This window comes from Fonsecaea multimorphosa (assembly GCF_000836435.1).
Source record: "Fonsecaea multimorphosa CBS 102226 unplaced genomic scaffold supercont1.4, whole genome shotgun sequence".
NCBI lineage: Eukaryota > Fungi > Ascomycota > Eurotiomycetes > Chaetothyriales > Herpotrichiellaceae > Fonsecaea > Fonsecaea multimorphosa.
The window spans coordinates 980,803-996,966 of record NW_015971638.1 but is presented as its reverse complement, the minus strand read 5'-3'; the positions used below and the strand labels follow the sequence as shown (position 1 = coordinate 996,966).

The 16,164-nt window shown below is 51.7% G+C and overlaps 6 protein-coding genes across 6 annotated transcripts; 1 reads left to right on the top strand and 5 right to left on the bottom strand.

Annotated features, from left to right (window-relative positions):
- Positions 1-260: 260 nt before the first annotated feature.
- On the bottom strand, positions 261-1,388 carry Z520_03010 (uncharacterized protein; the record flags this gene model as incomplete). Its single annotated transcript, XM_016773523.1, has 1 exon — positions 261-1,388. The coding sequence occupies one exon, from the start codon at positions 1,386-1,388 to the stop codon at positions 261-263; it is 1,128 nt and encodes a 375-aa protein (XP_016635580.1).
- Positions 1,389-2,193: 805 nt separating this feature from the next.
- Positions 2,194-4,048, bottom strand: Z520_03009 (uncharacterized protein; the record flags this gene model as incomplete). The annotated part of the gene is made up of 2 exons (XM_016773522.1): positions 2,194-3,648; positions 3,818-4,048. The coding sequence occupies 2 exons, from the start codon at positions 4,046-4,048 to the stop codon at positions 2,194-2,196; spliced, it is 1,686 nt and encodes a 561-aa protein (XP_016635579.1).
- Positions 4,049-5,058: 1,010 nt separating this feature from the next.
- Z520_03008 (uncharacterized protein) lies at positions 5,059-7,429 on the bottom strand (the record flags this gene model as incomplete). Its single annotated transcript, XM_016773521.1, has 7 exons — positions 5,059-5,592; positions 5,701-5,980; positions 6,102-6,399; positions 6,457-6,607; positions 6,700-6,984; positions 7,058-7,110; positions 7,165-7,429. The coding sequence occupies 7 exons, from the start codon at positions 7,427-7,429 to the stop codon at positions 5,059-5,061; spliced, it is 1,866 nt and encodes a 621-aa protein (XP_016635578.1).
- Positions 7,430-8,379: 950 nt separating this feature from the next.
- Z520_03007 (uncharacterized protein) lies at positions 8,380-9,565 on the top strand (the record flags this gene model as incomplete). Its single annotated transcript, XM_016773520.1, has 7 exons — positions 8,380-8,446; positions 8,502-8,508; positions 8,572-8,631; positions 8,691-9,283; positions 9,338-9,375; positions 9,436-9,483; positions 9,539-9,565. 7 exons carry the CDS (start codon positions 8,380-8,382, stop codon positions 9,563-9,565), a joined length of 840 nt encoding a protein of 279 aa, XP_016635577.1.
- Positions 9,566-9,875: 310 nt separating this feature from the next.
- Z520_03006 (uncharacterized protein) lies at positions 9,876-11,052 on the bottom strand (the record flags this gene model as incomplete). Its single annotated transcript, XM_016773519.1, has 3 exons — positions 9,876-10,398; positions 10,461-10,494; positions 10,548-11,052. The coding sequence occupies 3 exons, from the start codon at positions 11,050-11,052 to the stop codon at positions 9,876-9,878; spliced, it is 1,062 nt and encodes a 353-aa protein (XP_016635576.1).
- Positions 11,053-12,086: 1,034 nt separating this feature from the next.
- Positions 12,087-14,341, bottom strand: Z520_03005 (uncharacterized protein; the record flags this gene model as incomplete). The annotated part of the gene is made up of 3 exons (XM_016773518.1): positions 12,087-12,248; positions 12,333-14,165; positions 14,228-14,341. The coding sequence occupies 3 exons, from the start codon at positions 14,339-14,341 to the stop codon at positions 12,087-12,089; spliced, it is 2,109 nt and encodes a 702-aa protein (XP_016635575.1).
- Between the last annotated feature and the right edge of the window lie 1,823 nt (positions 14,342-16,164).

Below are 16,164 nucleotides of genomic sequence, written 5' to 3'. Positions count from 1 at the left end.
TATCCCAAAGCTGGCACACTTTAGCTCTCGCAGGCACAGCAAGCACCAACGATTTTCCGGAACAATGGGATCCTGTAGTTGTTGCAGGTCTGCTGCTTGTGGCCCAGAAATTGACACATAAGGCCCAGCAAGCCGCACTACTCGTATGTTTAGCGAGGTGCACTGCCGTTGCTGGAATCATGCTAGAACATGAGGTAGACGAGGTTCGAAAATTGTGGGAAGCGTCTCGAAGCTATACTTGACCAGTGGCCCCCCACAGTCTACTTCCTGCCATCTATGAGCGCCGCACGCCCGTCCGTCTCCGGAGTACAAACTGCATGGTCTGCGATCTCATACGCAAACGGAATGCTCTGGCTTGCACCCGGGCGCTCTACGCAAAGACCTGCTGCCATGGTTGCGTCCTGGATGACGGACTCGATTTTGGCGTCAAAGCTTTCAATCGTTGCTCCGGTGGCCATGAACTTGGCGAATCCGCTAGCAAAGTAGCCGACGAAGGTGTCTCCTGCTGCAGTTGTGTCTACAACCTGCCTCACTGCTCGAGCCGGACACCGGCCTTGCAAGCCCGAGCAGGTCGAAAAGAATACCCCTCGCGCCCCTAGGGTGATTAGCACGATTTTGACGTGCAACAGCTTGTGGAGCTGCCCGGCAAAATCTTGTTCGTTCAGAGGTGACGACGAGCCATTTCTCGGAGCAGTCAACATGAAGCTCGCTATCTGCCCTGCCTCGGTTTCATTCATCACCAGCACGGCAGTCCCTTTGAGCGATGTCGGCGGTATACCATCCGGGAACACAGGAGCCGGGTTGAATATGACATGTCGTCTGCAGCTTGGATCGTTGAGAACACACAACAGTTTCAGGACCGTCGATCTCGGAATTTCGCCCTGTAACAATACAACATCGCATTCGACCTTTTGTCGTGCGATAGCATCACATATCTGGGTTGCGTCGCTCATTCCCGAGTGGTTGACGCCAGGTACAACAAGAATCCGGTTCTGTCCCGCGGAGCTTTCATCCACGATGATACTAGCTGAACCAGTCTGGCCGCTGCACCTTCTGTTGACGTGGACGGTGCTGACTCGACAACCATCACATATTGGCTTGACGAGTGTGTCGTAGAAGTGATCCTCTGCTCCAACGGTACCAATCAGATTGACCAGCATGTCTGGCTGAGCAAGGAAATTGAAGGACGCGCGAGCGCAGGCAACTGCCTGGTTCAGTCCCTTCCCTCCAGCCCAGGTCGAAAAAGCTCTCGCGGTCAAAGTCTCCCCGGGACCAGGAATGCGCGATGCATATGTAACGAAGTCGATGTTGATGGAACCGACGACGCAGATGTGTGGGACTTTGGATCTGCTGTTATTCTCTATTATCAAGTCATCTTCGGGTGCCATTTTCCCTTTACACCAAAGTCCGACACTGGAAAAGGGGGGTTGAAAAGATAAGTGAGGATTCCCGATCGATACTCCCAGAGATCCAAGAACTTTGATAGAATCCGCGGAGAAGACACTCCAGCCTCCCTGGACAAGGTTCCAAATAGGGATATATGATTCAAAGTCAGAACAAACAATTGGAAATTCTATTGATGTCCTACTACACAGAATGTGACACTAGGGGGGCCTTTATTGGAATTCATTCCCCTTGTGGAAACCCAAGCGCATGAACCAATTTCAGTCGCAAACGTGGAGACACAGAGTGTAGTAGACAAATTTCTCAAAAGGGAAGTCCAACCACCGGCCAAAACCAGCGATAGACCGGTTGTGTGGGTATTCAGACAGGCTCGCAGTAACGATATCCTTGGGGCTGTGCTGTGTGTTCTGGTCTACCATTCAGGTAGGCCTATCCTTGCGACTGCGCAATTTGTGTGCGTGGCAATACCAGCCGAGACTAATAGTTTTGCTGGTTAAAGCGACTGTTCGAAGCGTTCTGCTTTCTTTACTTCTTTAGACCTGGGGTCGTCTTGGAAAGGGCAAGTGCTTCAACCCGGTATTCAATCACACGAGACTACGAATGCCCATACTAGTACCTATGTACCTGAGATGTATCGAAGTGGTAAGTTTTCAAGCCTTGTAGTCGGAGAGGGCTCCTTGCAATCAAACGCAAAATCGAATTTGCTTGTAGGTATTAACTTCGAATTTCCCAACGTAACTGTGTTCCCCCCTCCAGCATTGACCACTGATCACCCTTGATCAGAAACTCTCAATGGCCGGCTTCATTCTCGGAACCATGTCGTCCGATCTCTTGAGTAATTGCCCTAGTTTCTTGCAGAAGGTCAAGGCGAGTTGACTTGAATCGCCAGGCCGGGATACGTTTCTCGAACAGGACGTCGACCTCCTCAAAAGTCCGGTCTTTGGTTTCGGGCAGGCGGAATATAGCCCAGATCAGAAGCAAAACCGAAGTGCCCAGCCAGACAAGGGCGGTCTTCCCCCGCAGATTTGCCTTTGTGGGATTGATCAGGTAGGGTTCAACAACCATGGTTGTGATGAACCACACGTTCCAGAAGTTCCGAGCCATGGACAGTGTGACGGACCGAAGTCTGGTGGCCGAGACCTCAGCAGCGATCGTGAAGGCTAGCGGGCCCAGGCTGAGTTGAAACAAGGCGAGCCAGACGACCAGGAGTCCGCCTTGCGCCCAGACCAGGTCGTGATTTCCGGCGACTTTGAAGTCGAGGGCGCCAATGATGATGTAGATCACGCACATGGTTGCCAGGGAGCAGAGCACTATGGTTCGTCGGCCAACTCTGTGCATCAGAATCCAAGCAAGAACTGTAAAGGTGACCGAGACAGCCGTGCCTCCGAAGCTGAGCTTGTATGCCCCAGATGCGCCCAGGCCAGCTTGAACGAAGAAGTAGACATTGGTGACGCCGAATGCCTGGCCAGATAGAGCCTGGCCGGCCACGATGAGACAGGCAATCTCCGTCCGGCGCAGGTTCGTTCCTCGAAAACAGTGCCAGATACTGGTGTCGGTCTTCATAGCCTGTTCCAGCTTGTTGGTGTGGACGATCATGGCGAGTTTGAGCCGGACTTGCTCCTCTGTGTCCTTGCCTTGAAGACGCTGTAGTGCCTGTTCAGCCTCAGCCAGACGGCCCTGGCGCACCAACCACCAAGGGGACTGGGGTGCAAGGATGCCAACTATGATCAAAGGTGGAATCCAGATCCACATCAATCCGAATGGTAGCCGCCAGCCACGATTGGTCGTGTCGTTCACGAGCCCTTGCAAAACACCGGCCGCAACGAGCTGACCGAGGACCCAGCAAAGATTGACCGCTGAGGTCATGACGCCCCGGAGAGCGAGTGGCACTACTTCAGACGCATACGCCGGGCCCTGCATGGCGAAGATTCCCCAGGGAATGCCACAGAGAACCATACCTGCCGCCAGAGCAGGCAGATTGGGAGCAAAGAATGGGAGAAATATGGTCCCGGTCAATGCCACCAAGAAGAAAAGCATGACCTTGCGGTAGCCAAATCTTTCTGTCAGATATCCATTCATAAGCAACCCAAAGACAGATCCTGCGAAACCAGCCACGGACAAGGCCGACTGCCAGTCGGCAGGGATCACTTTGGCGTCGAGTTCGGGATAATAGGTGCCAAATCGCTCAACAAACGACGGGTACGATGTGTAGCTGATGATAAGAATGGTGTCATAGCCTTCCATCTGCAAAACAAGAAGAGCTTGGTGTCAGCATTGGGGTAGTAAATGAATAATGTTGGTAAGAAATTGACCTTGAGGCAAACTGATGGCTTTTGATTCAATCTGCGACAACTCAAGCAGAACGAACTGAGGGGGAGGCGGGATAAAAAATGTTGAAACGCATTGGACATACCACGATGGTAAAGGACATCAAAGCAGCCCACATGGTGGCCAGGGGATATCGCTTGATGGCTTGCCCAAAGGTCATAGCATGTTCTTCTTCGTTTGCTCGAAGCATTGCCACATCCAAGGCCGAGGAATTTTCCTCGATTTGTTCAAGTTCGACGTGCATGGCATTGCTCTGCGCTTGCGGGGCTTTTTCGTCTGTCATCGTTGACTGGGGGATGATGGCCGGGTCCGCCATTGTGCGTATGATGTTAAGGTCGTCAAGAACTTTCGACTTGTCAGGGAAGTCCAGAGGGGATGAGGTAACAACCCGAGGGTTAACGTGGATTGCACGGAACTATAAATACTGGATTGGAAGCGTTGATCTTGCCGAGGGCCTGTGGCCAGTCCAGTATCACAAGGATCAGTGGATGGATGGTCTTGACTCCATGAAATCCCCGTCCTCAACATATAACCTCAAATATATAGTAAGTTGAAAGGCTAGGAGATAGAGAGCGGGCTTCCCTCGGCCATCACTGGTACACCCTTTTGGTGCGAAGAAAGCGGGGCCCCACGAAAGGCCGAAACCAGTTTGCGCTATCAAGCGAAAATCTGGGACAAAGCGTAGTCCAAAAGCGCGTCTTGGCCGCGCGGAGCATTGGTGGTTAAATGACCCAAAAAGGAAATCGGCTGAAGACCTGCTGACGTTGATCCAGGAGATGCATACATGTGTGGGTCAAACGTGCAGCCTGCCCGATTAGGCTCTGAGTGTCGCTTCCAAGGGTACTTCAGATGAGCTTACAAGAGTCTAGACTGTGGAACCTCTGGCTCAGGGGCAATGTGGAATTGATCGTGACTGACATTGATCCGGGGCCAGAAGCACATTCCGAGCGTCGACGGTAGTCAGAGCCGAACAATTTCAATCATGAGTTCTCATGCACACTTGGCTCCTGAGATCTTCTCGAAATGGATTACTAGCCAGCCGCATAAAGCGGGTTTTGAGATAAGGGTTTGTGGCGATTGTGGTGACCATTAGATTCATGCCCTGGATCCTTTGAAGAGGGGGTCTAGGTGCCAATGTAAGACCGTTGAGAGCGAAGAGAGTGCCGTGATAACTTCATGAGCATAAACAAAGATTTGAAAATTTGACAAAGCAAGTACGATTCACATCTTAACCGGGCCAGGCTGAAAAGCCCACCATATGTGAAGGTCACGATCCCACAGTCCGACAGCTAATCTCCAGTCAAGGTAGATTCATGTCGAGTCTATTCAAATATGGCCATTGGTCAACCCGTTCGCACTCCCATTCGCTGTGGCATAATCACCACCGTTCTGTTGTGCCTCTTGCTGTCCTGAAGACCGCACGTCCGACTTTGGCGGCGCGATGTTCATTGCTTTGATCCAGTCCGGGTCCAAGGCGTCCGTGCGAAGGTATGGACTCCAGTCCCTACCCTCGACCACCTGATCATTGGCGCCCATGCCCAAATGCGCCCACATGTTCTGCTCGCCCGGTCCCAGATAAGTGATATCGTAGTCTTCGTAGCGCGGGGTGCGGATCACAGCCATGTAATGGAGCGAAGACCCGGGCCAAATTGCATTGACACGCCCGGTCTCGTTATTCTTGTACCAAGAATGACAATCGTCTGTCCAGACTGTGTGGCGGACCCATTCTTGGGCATGTGCATTGAAGGCATCCGTCACAGATTGTTTGGGCGTCAGCGAGCGAATATACTCGGTTTGTAGTTTTCGAGCGACTTGCAAAGCGTACTCGCCCACAAGCAGCAGTGGGCCAAGAACGGATCCCTGATTGTCAATGCTGGTTAGCTGACAAGATGAAACTGGTCGCAGGTAAATCGCAATCAAAATTGTTCAGATGCGGACGGGGATTGGAAGGAGTAACCCTCGACTTACGTTCTCGACGGGCCATGTTGGTCCGATGAACATCATGTAGTTCGGGAAATCTGGAATACCGATCCCGATATATGATTCCGGTACCTTTGCCCATTTGTCCCTGAGGTCGATTCCATTGAGACCAATAATTGGGAACTGAGGACGATGGGATACGTCGAAGCCCGTTGCACAGATGATCGTGTCGCATTTCCTCTCGATGCCATCGCCACCCACGACGCCAGTGTCAGTAATCCGAGCGGCTTCTGTGAAATGCACAGAGACGTTGTCCTTACACAGAGCCCTAGAAGAAACATCTAATTAGCAGATCATCACGAATGAGCGGAAGAAAACTGTTATTGCTTGACGACCAAACTCCGACTCGGTCCGACGGTACAACAATGTAATGAGACAATGACGCTCACCGCATATAGGGGTCGCCAGGAGTAGCGCGACGGCAGCCTATGGGCCAAGAAGGCAGAAACCCTTCGAGAATTCTCTTGTCCGTGATCGCCTCGGCCATTTCTGCTCTAACAACCTCTTGTTTTTCGAGCTGTGTCTTGGAGTTCTTGAAGAACATTCCCCAGGCGCTGTTGAGCTGATTCTCGATATTTTTGGCATGAGAGACCAGGTGTTCTGCGCTGCCATGGAATTGCTGCTTTTCTTCATTTGTGTACTCGCGATTGTTTTGTTTGTTCCCGGCCAAATCCACAAACCACGTTCCTGTTAAATATGAATGCGTCAAAGAAAATACGGAATACGGTAGAAAAGGATGCGTACCTGATCGGATGAACGTATCAATATGTTTCACCTTGGGCTGCATGGACGGCAGTACCTGGATTGCGGATGCACCTGAGCCGATTATGGCAACACGTTCTTGTGCCCATTGTTCGCTTTGGTAGTCTTTTGGCCAGTTGGCTGTGTGAATGACCTGCATATTTGGTCAAGAGATGGGATTAGATACGCCATTTCTGTGACTCTTGATTCCTGAGAATCAGGAGAGGACCCAAGGAGTCGACATACCTTGCCTTTGAAGTCTTTTAGACCTGGAATATCTGGCCATCTCCATTTATTCAGAATACCTGTTCCGTTCAACAGCAGGTTGCAGCGGTCCTCGATCTCGATCACCGAGCCGTCTTGCCTTGTTTGTTCCATCTTTACCAGCCACTCCCCCTGTTCGTGCTGCCAATAACACCCCACAATCTTGGTCTTGAACGTCATGTATTTGCGCAATCGAAACACTTCGCAGACCGTGTCTAGATACTTCCAGATGTCAGGAGAATGAGAGAACCAGCGAGGCCAATCAGGCTGAAAGAGTGACGGCAAGTTAGCAACTGCCTCCGATCACAATCTCTCATGAACAATGGGTCGTCCAGCTTACGTTCAAGGCAAATGAAAAGGCGTATGCGTGACTAGGCACATCATTGGCACATCCTAATGAAAGACGAATAAGTATGCAACCAATCTCCGTTGTGTCTCTCAACTGACCTGGATAACGATTCTCCAACCATGTACCTCCAATGTCATGGTTCTTGTCATAAATTTTGAAATCAATGTTGGCGGCGTATTTCTGGAACAGGTATGCATTTTGTATACCAGACACGCCTGCGCCAATGTTGATGACCCGAATCTTCCGAGTCATGGGAGAGCCGTAGACAATATCAGGTATGCTGTAGGCTGGATCTCTGGGAACGCCGTTGTCTGCATAACCCTGTGTGCGCCATGCTGATAGCTGAGCAAGATCGGGTGCCATTGTGGACTGTGGCCGCGCAGCGCAGATGAGAGGCGAGAGACGGAGAAATTGAGCAGAGCACGACTCTGACAGAGAGCTGAGCCGGTTCGATCTGTTTCAATTTTACGGCAGAGATTGAGTAAATAGTGTCAAGTCGAACTTGCTGGTATTATTAATCGTCTGGCGTCTTGTTACGCGCTCGAGCTGTTCTAGACCCATCAGTTTGTTACTTTGGGAGGATATCGAAGACTGGCCGATCTATCGGAGACGAAAACGCCCGGCTTAGCCCAGTCTTTGCTCTTGAGACACAAAATTCACGGAACTTGTAGTTTCATTGACTTAAAGAGTAACAAGTCCGGAATGGGCCAACAATAACATTGTCACGCGTATTCTCAAGTTGTTTCTCGAATCTAGGTAGCTATCCTACAGCCGCTTGGCCTTGAATGGATAAGTAAGGGAGAATAAGGGTCCTAGAAAGGCAAAAATAATTGGAAACCCATCGACTTCTCTGATTTCAACTCAGCTGGCTCCCCTCGGCTCTCTAGGTCTGGTATCTGAAATGTCTCCAAGTAATATTTCCCTTTTCGGTGGGTGTAACCACAACCACTAAGGAGTTGATTTTCTGCTCCGAGTGGATCGCAGCCGAATACGGCAGTCTAAGAGCCTCGCTTCTGTCTTTCGATGACGACTGTCTCTTCTGTGGTGGATCCTAGAAACCTACTACACCTAGACCAAATACGCTCGTGGTGGACCTAACTCCTGATGAGTTGAACCTACTTTTGCAATGTAGTCTCAACTTCCAGTTTTCTTAGTCACCACGTAGCGGCTAGTCATCACCTTTCTCTACTGAGGCTTCATTTACATACCCGGTGCATGGGCTACAAATTTTGTCTTCTCCACGAGATTCGAGAGCCTCGCCCGTCGAAGAAGATCGATAAAGTCTCCCACAGACTACTTTCAGTCATACCAATATGGATCCATCTTCTCGAGCCCCGAGGACACTGCCAGTCTTCACACTAGAAGGAAAGAACTGTCTGGGTAAGCTACGAAGAAGTCCGGTTCCTGCGCATGGAAGCCAGCTCATGTAAATCAGTCACAGGGTGCGTGCAGAAAAAGGTCCCGAGCGGATTGTAGCAATCGCTTACAATTTTTGTATGCTACAGAGGAGCAGGTGGTCTGGGCAAAGAATGCATTACAGGATTTGCTCTGTCGGGGGCCAACTGGTAAGGTTATCTGCTGCACCAGGCAACCAGATCCGACTCTGAATAAATGCCCGCTTCAGCGCATGCATTGATCTAGATCTGGACTCGTGTCAAACAACTTTAAAGGAGATCTCGGCCCGAGTTCTTCAGGAGTCTGGTATTGAAGCGGGATCAATGCGTGGCTACGCCTGCAATGTCACGGACGAGGACGACGTAAAGAAAACCATCAACCAGGTGGTGCAGGACTTCGGTCAAATCGACGTCCTTGTCACATGTGCTGGAACCACCGTACACCGCGAAGCGGAGGCGACCGATCTCGCCACCTGGAGCAAAGTGCTCGACATCAACCTAAACGGTACTTATCTGTTTGGCCGCGAGGTAGGAAAGCACATGTTGGACAGAAACATCCCTGGATCCTTGATATTCATCGCCAGTGGCGCTGGCACCCGTGCCCCGAGACCACAGGCACAAGCGTCATACAACGCGTCGAAAGCAGGTGTCAAGCTGTTGGCGGCTTCGTTGGCGATTGAGTGGGGAAGTCGCGGTATCCGCGTGAACTCCCTGAGTCCAGGATACCTGGACACCCCCCTGTCTCGGAAACAGTTCGCAAACCAGGTGTCCGTGAAGCCGGTTCCGGATCTAAAAGAACAGTGGCTCAGGCAAATTCCGCTTGGTACATGCTGAACATAACACTCCTCAACCCCTTGCACTCGCTGAATTCTCACAGGTCGCTTTGCGGATCCAAGCGAGCTTCAGGGTACTCTCGTAAGTTCGGACTAATTTCTCGTCAGAGATTGTGCGCCTAATTTTCCACTGTCAACATAGGTCTGGATGGCAAGCGCGGCAAGCAGCTACTTGACTGGCTCTGATGTTGTGAGTAATTCAAGATGTTACTCATTTTCTTTTCCGGTACTCATTACTGCCTTAGATTGTTGATGGAGCCTGGTCAGCGTAGTGGTCTTGTATAGATTGATGCTCTCTCTTCGAGGATGCCAAGATATGCTCAGAATAGCCAGCAATGAACAATCATGTAAACATTAAACCGTTGCAAAGCAACTCCTCCATTCCATGAGTTCAATGCTCAGTTGATAGGCCTTACTGAGTTCAAGAACATTATGTACGAAGCAGCCCATATCTCCAATTTCCGAGGTTGTCCACCAAGTATCACATTCTAGTGCTCCAGAGAAGAATTTTGGATGTATTTAGATTTATTTAGAGCCAACGTATGATAACCCAAGGCATCGACGGCTGAAGTATCCGACTCCTCAAAGTTGATAAACCAATTTTTGTCCACTGACCGAGTCATTTCTCAAGATATCAAGGCCTTCCACCACACCTTCTAGGCCACCTGGCTGTATTCTGGGTTCATGCGGCTTAAGCAACCCTCGTTCCAGCAGTCTTTGGGCGACGGCAACCCACTTCTGCGCAAACTTGAAATCTTCGGTATCCCCAGCAGCCAACTTCGCCCAGCCTTGGTCAAAGGGTTCGCCGATGGCGGTGTACGCGAGGGTGTGTGTAACGCGGACGTCCTTGCGAGGGAAGTCGATGGGGAGCAGACATCCGTATCTCAGGTCGCCTTCTCCCGCGGAGGCCAAGGCTTCGGCGCAAATTTGTGCGCTGCGTTCCGTTGATATGCAGTCCCACGCGTATCGCAGGTTTCCGTGGCTATATGATTTGATCGCCTGTGCGCAGTCGGGACGACGGTAGTCGAAGGAGGCCACGGCACCGAGCGAAGCGACGTATTGAAAGTTGTGAGGGGAGCAAGTAGTGATGGGGAGGTATCCCGACCTGTACCAAGATTCAGCATGACGGGCAAAGAAGAGTACGGGGATGGTAAGCTGGACACGCACGCCCGTAGTGACTGGATACCCAACGCTCCTGTGGCTGCGAAATGGTTAGTATCTTGGAATCACAGTCTCCAGAGTTCTGCCACAAACCTGTTGAACCACCGTAGACAAGCACGTATTCACCTGTTGTTGTTTTATTGATATCCTTCTCCTTTTCATCTTCCATTGGCAACTTAAGTCCCATTGCCTGATATAAACCCTGCCCTACTGTAAGAATGCCTACTCCTAGAGTAGCAGCTTCGGCAAACGACATATGTGAAGGTATTTTCAATTGCACATCCGCCTTTGCCACGATGTACTCGGCGAAAGCCCCATCCTCGGGCTGGGATTTATTGCCCCCATGAGCCATCCCACAAACCCGATCGCCTTCTTTCCATGACGTTGAGCAATTTGTTCCCACAGCAGCCACCGTCCCAGCGTAGTCACAGCCACATAGAAGATTTGGTCTGTTATGCCAATCAATGTGTTTCCAGTCGGTTGGATTGAGTGCCACCGCAGCCACCTTGACAAGGAGATACCCAGGGCGTAAGTTGGGAAGAGGGCGATCTTCAACCAGTGCAGCCTTCGATCCTCCTTGCATAACTATGGCCTTCATGTTGAGAATGCCACTGTTAATTTGCGCTATATAGGGTTGATTTTGATGTATTAATCCAGACCAGATGTTTAGAATTGAAATTCTGGACCTGCCAATGTTTCTCATGCCGTCCCCAGGATCTGAAGAGCCCTACTTAGTTCCAAGTACAAGTATGACATCGGATGAATTGTTAAGTGGTGGGTATTTTGCGGTAGGATACTTTCATGTATTCGCAATTGCAGCTGGTGGTTATATGGCCGCATTGAGAAGGTGTCTGGATGGGGTAATGAGTTGGAGGCACCCAGGAGGATTATGGTCTAGGCGATGAGGTACTTCGGAAAGCTCCCCCATCCAAGGACATTACCCTGTTTGGAAATAAATGCACAGCGACTCGCAAGCACCGAAGTCCAGAACGACTGAACTCAAGGCGCTTACCGAACAGGCGATGCCTCCAACTGCTCTCAGAGCTGGTCCGATTTTCCGACCGGCGCCAGATTCGTGTCCGGACTCAGCTCGCAAACAACAGCCTCAATGTCGCTTGAGGCGAGGGCGTTGCTAGAATCATAACCCCGCGGGACATGATCACTCGGAGTGTTTGTTGCCCGCCTGTGATCGAACCACAACGGGTAACAGGAGGCGCATTCTCATCGCGAACCATGGATCACGAAGACATCACTTGCCTCTCGGGGATCTTAGAGTGATTCTCTTCGTAGGCTGAATATGAGATTGTTGGTCCATCCACAGCAGGGTTGGCGTGGTCATGTCCTTTCGAATCATATACTTTCTCTATTTACTGCTTTTAGCACCCCGGTCCCCAAGTCATATCTGTTTTTGCTGGAGAGTAACACAGTAATTCTCATTAGATGGTCCATTGCTAATGACCGGACGCTAGGTGCATCTGATAAGACCAGGTTCCTTGCCCATCCAGACAGCAGCAGAACCCTGTGTACCGGAAGTATTCTATTCTAATTCTACCGGTGCAATTTATCCCCAGATGAACGCAGTTGCGTTTTGCTTCTCTCCTCCAAACCAAGCTAGCCGTTGCCATCTGCAACCTACAACTTGGCCGTAGGCTGAGCGACCAAGTTCTCATCTTTGGCAAACTGATAATAGTACTGCAGACTCTTCGGATTGGACAGCGTCCCCGAGGGTTTCACGACCTTGCCTGAAACGATTTGCTTGACTGGGAGCTCCACCTTCTTCGCGTTGATTGTGGTCTGCCAGTTTGATAAATCTCAAGTCAGCCACGTTTGAACCGTGTCAATCTTCTCTAGAGGGACCATTGCTTGCTCCAAACTTACCGGGATTTCTGGCGTTTCAAAGACATAGCGGGGGACGTGGCGCGGCGATAGCTCTCGGCGAATCACCGCCTTGATCTCCCTGACCAGGTCCGCCGTGAAGCGCTTTCCGGGCTTCATGAGCAGGAATAGCATGACGCTCTCGTCGTCGTCCTGCGGCCGCCGTTGCCCGACGCAGATACTATCGGCCACAGTCTCCGAAAAGAACGTGTCGATCACACCATAGATGTCTGAGCTGCCGAAGCGCACGCCGCTGGGATTCAAGACGCCGTCCGCACGACCAAAGTAGATCACCTGCTTGGTCAGCGGATGGGTCATGATGAAATCGCCGTGCGTCCAGCAGCCGTCGTACTTCTCAAAGTAGCTGCTGAAATATCGTTTCTGGCCGTCCGCACCCCAGAGTTTGACGGGCATCGTGGGAAATGCCTCGGTGCAAACGAGTTCGCCCGGTACACCGTTGGGGACGGGTCGACCTTTCACACCTCGTCCGCCTTCTATCGAGGAGTCATAGACACTGACGGCCATGCCGAGGGCTATACACTGGCAACCACCGACGTAAACGGGGAGGAGGGGATTCGCAGTCCCAAATGCGGCGGCGATATCTGTACCGCCGGAGATATTGCACAGCTGGACTGAGGGCGAGAAGCCGACATCGTAGAACCATTGGAAGAGAGCGTCGGACAAGACCATGCCTGTGCTAGTTACGATCTGTAGGTGCCTGAGATCCGCGATGCGCCTCGGACTGATGTTCTGCATCTGCAAAGTCTGCAGATAGCGAGGGGAAATGCCCAAATGCGTGACGTGCTGCTCGTCAGCCAGCCGGATTAACGCCGCTGTGTCCGGGATGAAAGGACTGCCGTCGTACATGATGAGTCTGGCGCCCGTCAACATCAATTGAACCGAACTCATGTACATCATCCACCCAGTGGTTGTATATTGTAGCTGTGTCGACGTAGAATCCACCTGGCGATGTAAAGTCGATTCTTTGTGGCCGCTTAGTACCACGCCGCCAGCAGAGTGCACAATGGCTTTCGGTATCCCGGTGGTGCCTGAAGAGTAGACGATGATCATGGGATCGCCAAAGTCCACCTGTTCGAACTCTAGCGCGGATGAGTATCTCGCGGCAGAAATGAAGGTGTGCCAGGTGCGACAATTTGACACGGCGAAGACATCGGCAGGTGCGTCTTGAAACCTCGCCTGGGCTATGATGCCTTGGAAACCTCGGACGTCCTTCATGGCTCGCGCGAGATCTCTCATCTTCGGTCTCAGGTCCATCCGTTTGCCATTGTAGACCGCCCAATCATCCATGAAGATCAGCTTCGGCTCGATTTGCACCAGCCGTTCGAGAAGGGCCTTGGTGCCCATGTCGGTGCTTGAGCTCGAGAAGATACCTCCCAGTGCAGTCACGGCGAGAAATACGGTCAGAGTATCCAGCGAATTGCTGGCAACCAGGGCGACTCGATCGCCTCGACGGATACCGTGCGCTTTCATTGCCTGCGACAAGCGACCGACTCTTTGTCGGAGTTCTTTCCAGGTGACCTGTCTGATGGCTTCGGTCGAGTGCCATCCTTCTCTCACCTCGGTGCAAGCAATCTTATCGTCTTCCTTGCCCGGGCTGGTTGTAGCCCGGCCGTATTCGTCACCGCAGAAGAGCACGTTTTCGGCAAAGTTGAGCTTGACGCCTTGAAACCATCTGGGAACCGTGTCGATCCTGGCGGTCTCATTGACGACAGGGGTTGGCACCTTGCCGGAGTACACGATGGGGAAGTAGTCCAGCGTGAACCGCCAGAATTCGGAGCGGTGCTTGATTGACCACTGGTGAAGCGCGTCATAGTCCTGCAATGTGATGAGCGGGCATACAGATAAACCGCAAGGCCGTCTACAGACGGAAAACGTACCTTGAAGCTCCTGCCTGTCTCCCTTTCCGCCCTCCTCATGAATTTGTACATATGAGTGCTCTTCGGATCTGGATGCTCCCACAGCTTCCGCGGAATAGGATGTTCCGAAGTCATGATGAATCCTGTGGACAACTTCACGCAGATTTACTGATCTAGATGTCTTCAATCGTCACCTCCCACATGGGATGGGTGGTGTATACGGTGTTGAGAAAATCCCCTTCTCGGGGTAAAATGTACTTTAGCAAGTCAAGAAACAAATAACTTTAGAAGCAATGGCATAGCTACGCACATCTCTCGCCCGACTTCGGCGAGACGCGAGCATGCAGTGTGATTTGATGGGGTGGAAGGTTCATTGCAGCGCGCCCTTGGACACGGAGCGCACCCTTGGACATGGACCCGTCGAGAAACCACCTGTAAAGCGGAATGTTTGAATGAATACCGACGGGCCGATGACAGCTGGGGAAGCGAATGATGGTGAGTTGGGGAGTTTGGTGTGGCTAGTGTCCACGGTGCAGCCAAGAAAGAGCCGGCACGTGACTATTATTATACCTTCCTCTGTTCCTAGCCTGAATTGGCCTAATCGCAACTACCACCACAATGCCCCCCTTTGAAACCCACAACCGCTCAGCCTCGCCATTCACCATGTGCCAGTTCCATGCTCAAAATTCTCCTCTTAGAGGGTATTCTCATTCGAACAAGGCTGCCTGTGACTGAATGACACTGATGGAGTCAGAACTTACAGATGGTGAAAAGGGTACCTCAAATAACTCAATCTCAGAGTCAGTTGAGCCATCGTAATACTCATGTCACATGCCAATCACCCCGTTGCTCGTTGTGTCCTGTTCCGCTCTGCTCTGCTCTGCTCTGCTCTGCTCTGCTCTGCTCTGCTCTGCTCTGCTCTGCTCTGCTCTGCTCTGATCGTTTCTATTCCAATCCGTTCTCTCTGAAAAGTCACCCGTCCACCCGCATCAAAGTCCCCATACGAAATCCACCCATCGAGCACGCAGGGTCTGCCTACAAACCCGTCAGCTCAAACCCTCGTCACTGCTAGATGTGCAAACCCCTAGAAGAAGAGGGTGGAAGAGGAGGAAGAGACCAACGGTACATTAATCAAACCCCTCCCCTTTCCGGACCATCCCCCTCTGCGGCACAAAAGGAACTTGCACAGAAATTCTCCTTTTCCCTGGGACAAAATAATTGAACCAACCCAGATCTATTCCCAAAAAAGATCGCGAGGGCAGCAGAGCACAGCATAGCTCAGCACAGCAAATCCGCTACATGACCGGCGAGTACTCGGCGTACAAGGCCCAGCCGTCCGTGTAGATGCTCCTGAGCCGGCGCAACAGGGCCCTCGATGTCGTTAATAGTCGGCCAATCCGTGCGCGCATTGACATTTGCCCCAGGCCAGGCTGGAGGAGTGTCGAGAAGAACGGGGTGGATGGATGGGATATAGAGTTGTGTGTGTTTATTGAGGGATGGATGGCGGCACCAGGTAGTATAACACACGAAGGTGACCATCAAAAGGGGGGTATAAATTCAGGTTCGAGTGTGCTGGGAACCACGCTCAGAACTCAGATCCAAGATGGTTGCATTCGTTCAGTATCAGGAGGAGCTGGCTCTAGAGACGTGGTTGCTCAGCTCGAAGACGGTGGCGGGATGGCGGAAAGCTGTCTTCCCACATACCCATCCATCTATCCATCCATCCATTTTTGATACTCGTCTACGTGGCAGCCAGGGAGTCTGGGGAGTCTGGGGACTAGGGCCAGGACCAGGGCGCGTCGACGTGGAGTTCGGTCCTGTCTCACGTACATAGCAGCCGGCCAGCCGAACGGGCCGAATGATGGACTGCACTGCACCGCACTGCACAGGCAGAGACAGGTGGCGAAGAACGTGTTCGGGGGGCGGGGGGGGGGGGGGGGGGGGGTTATTTACAGGGG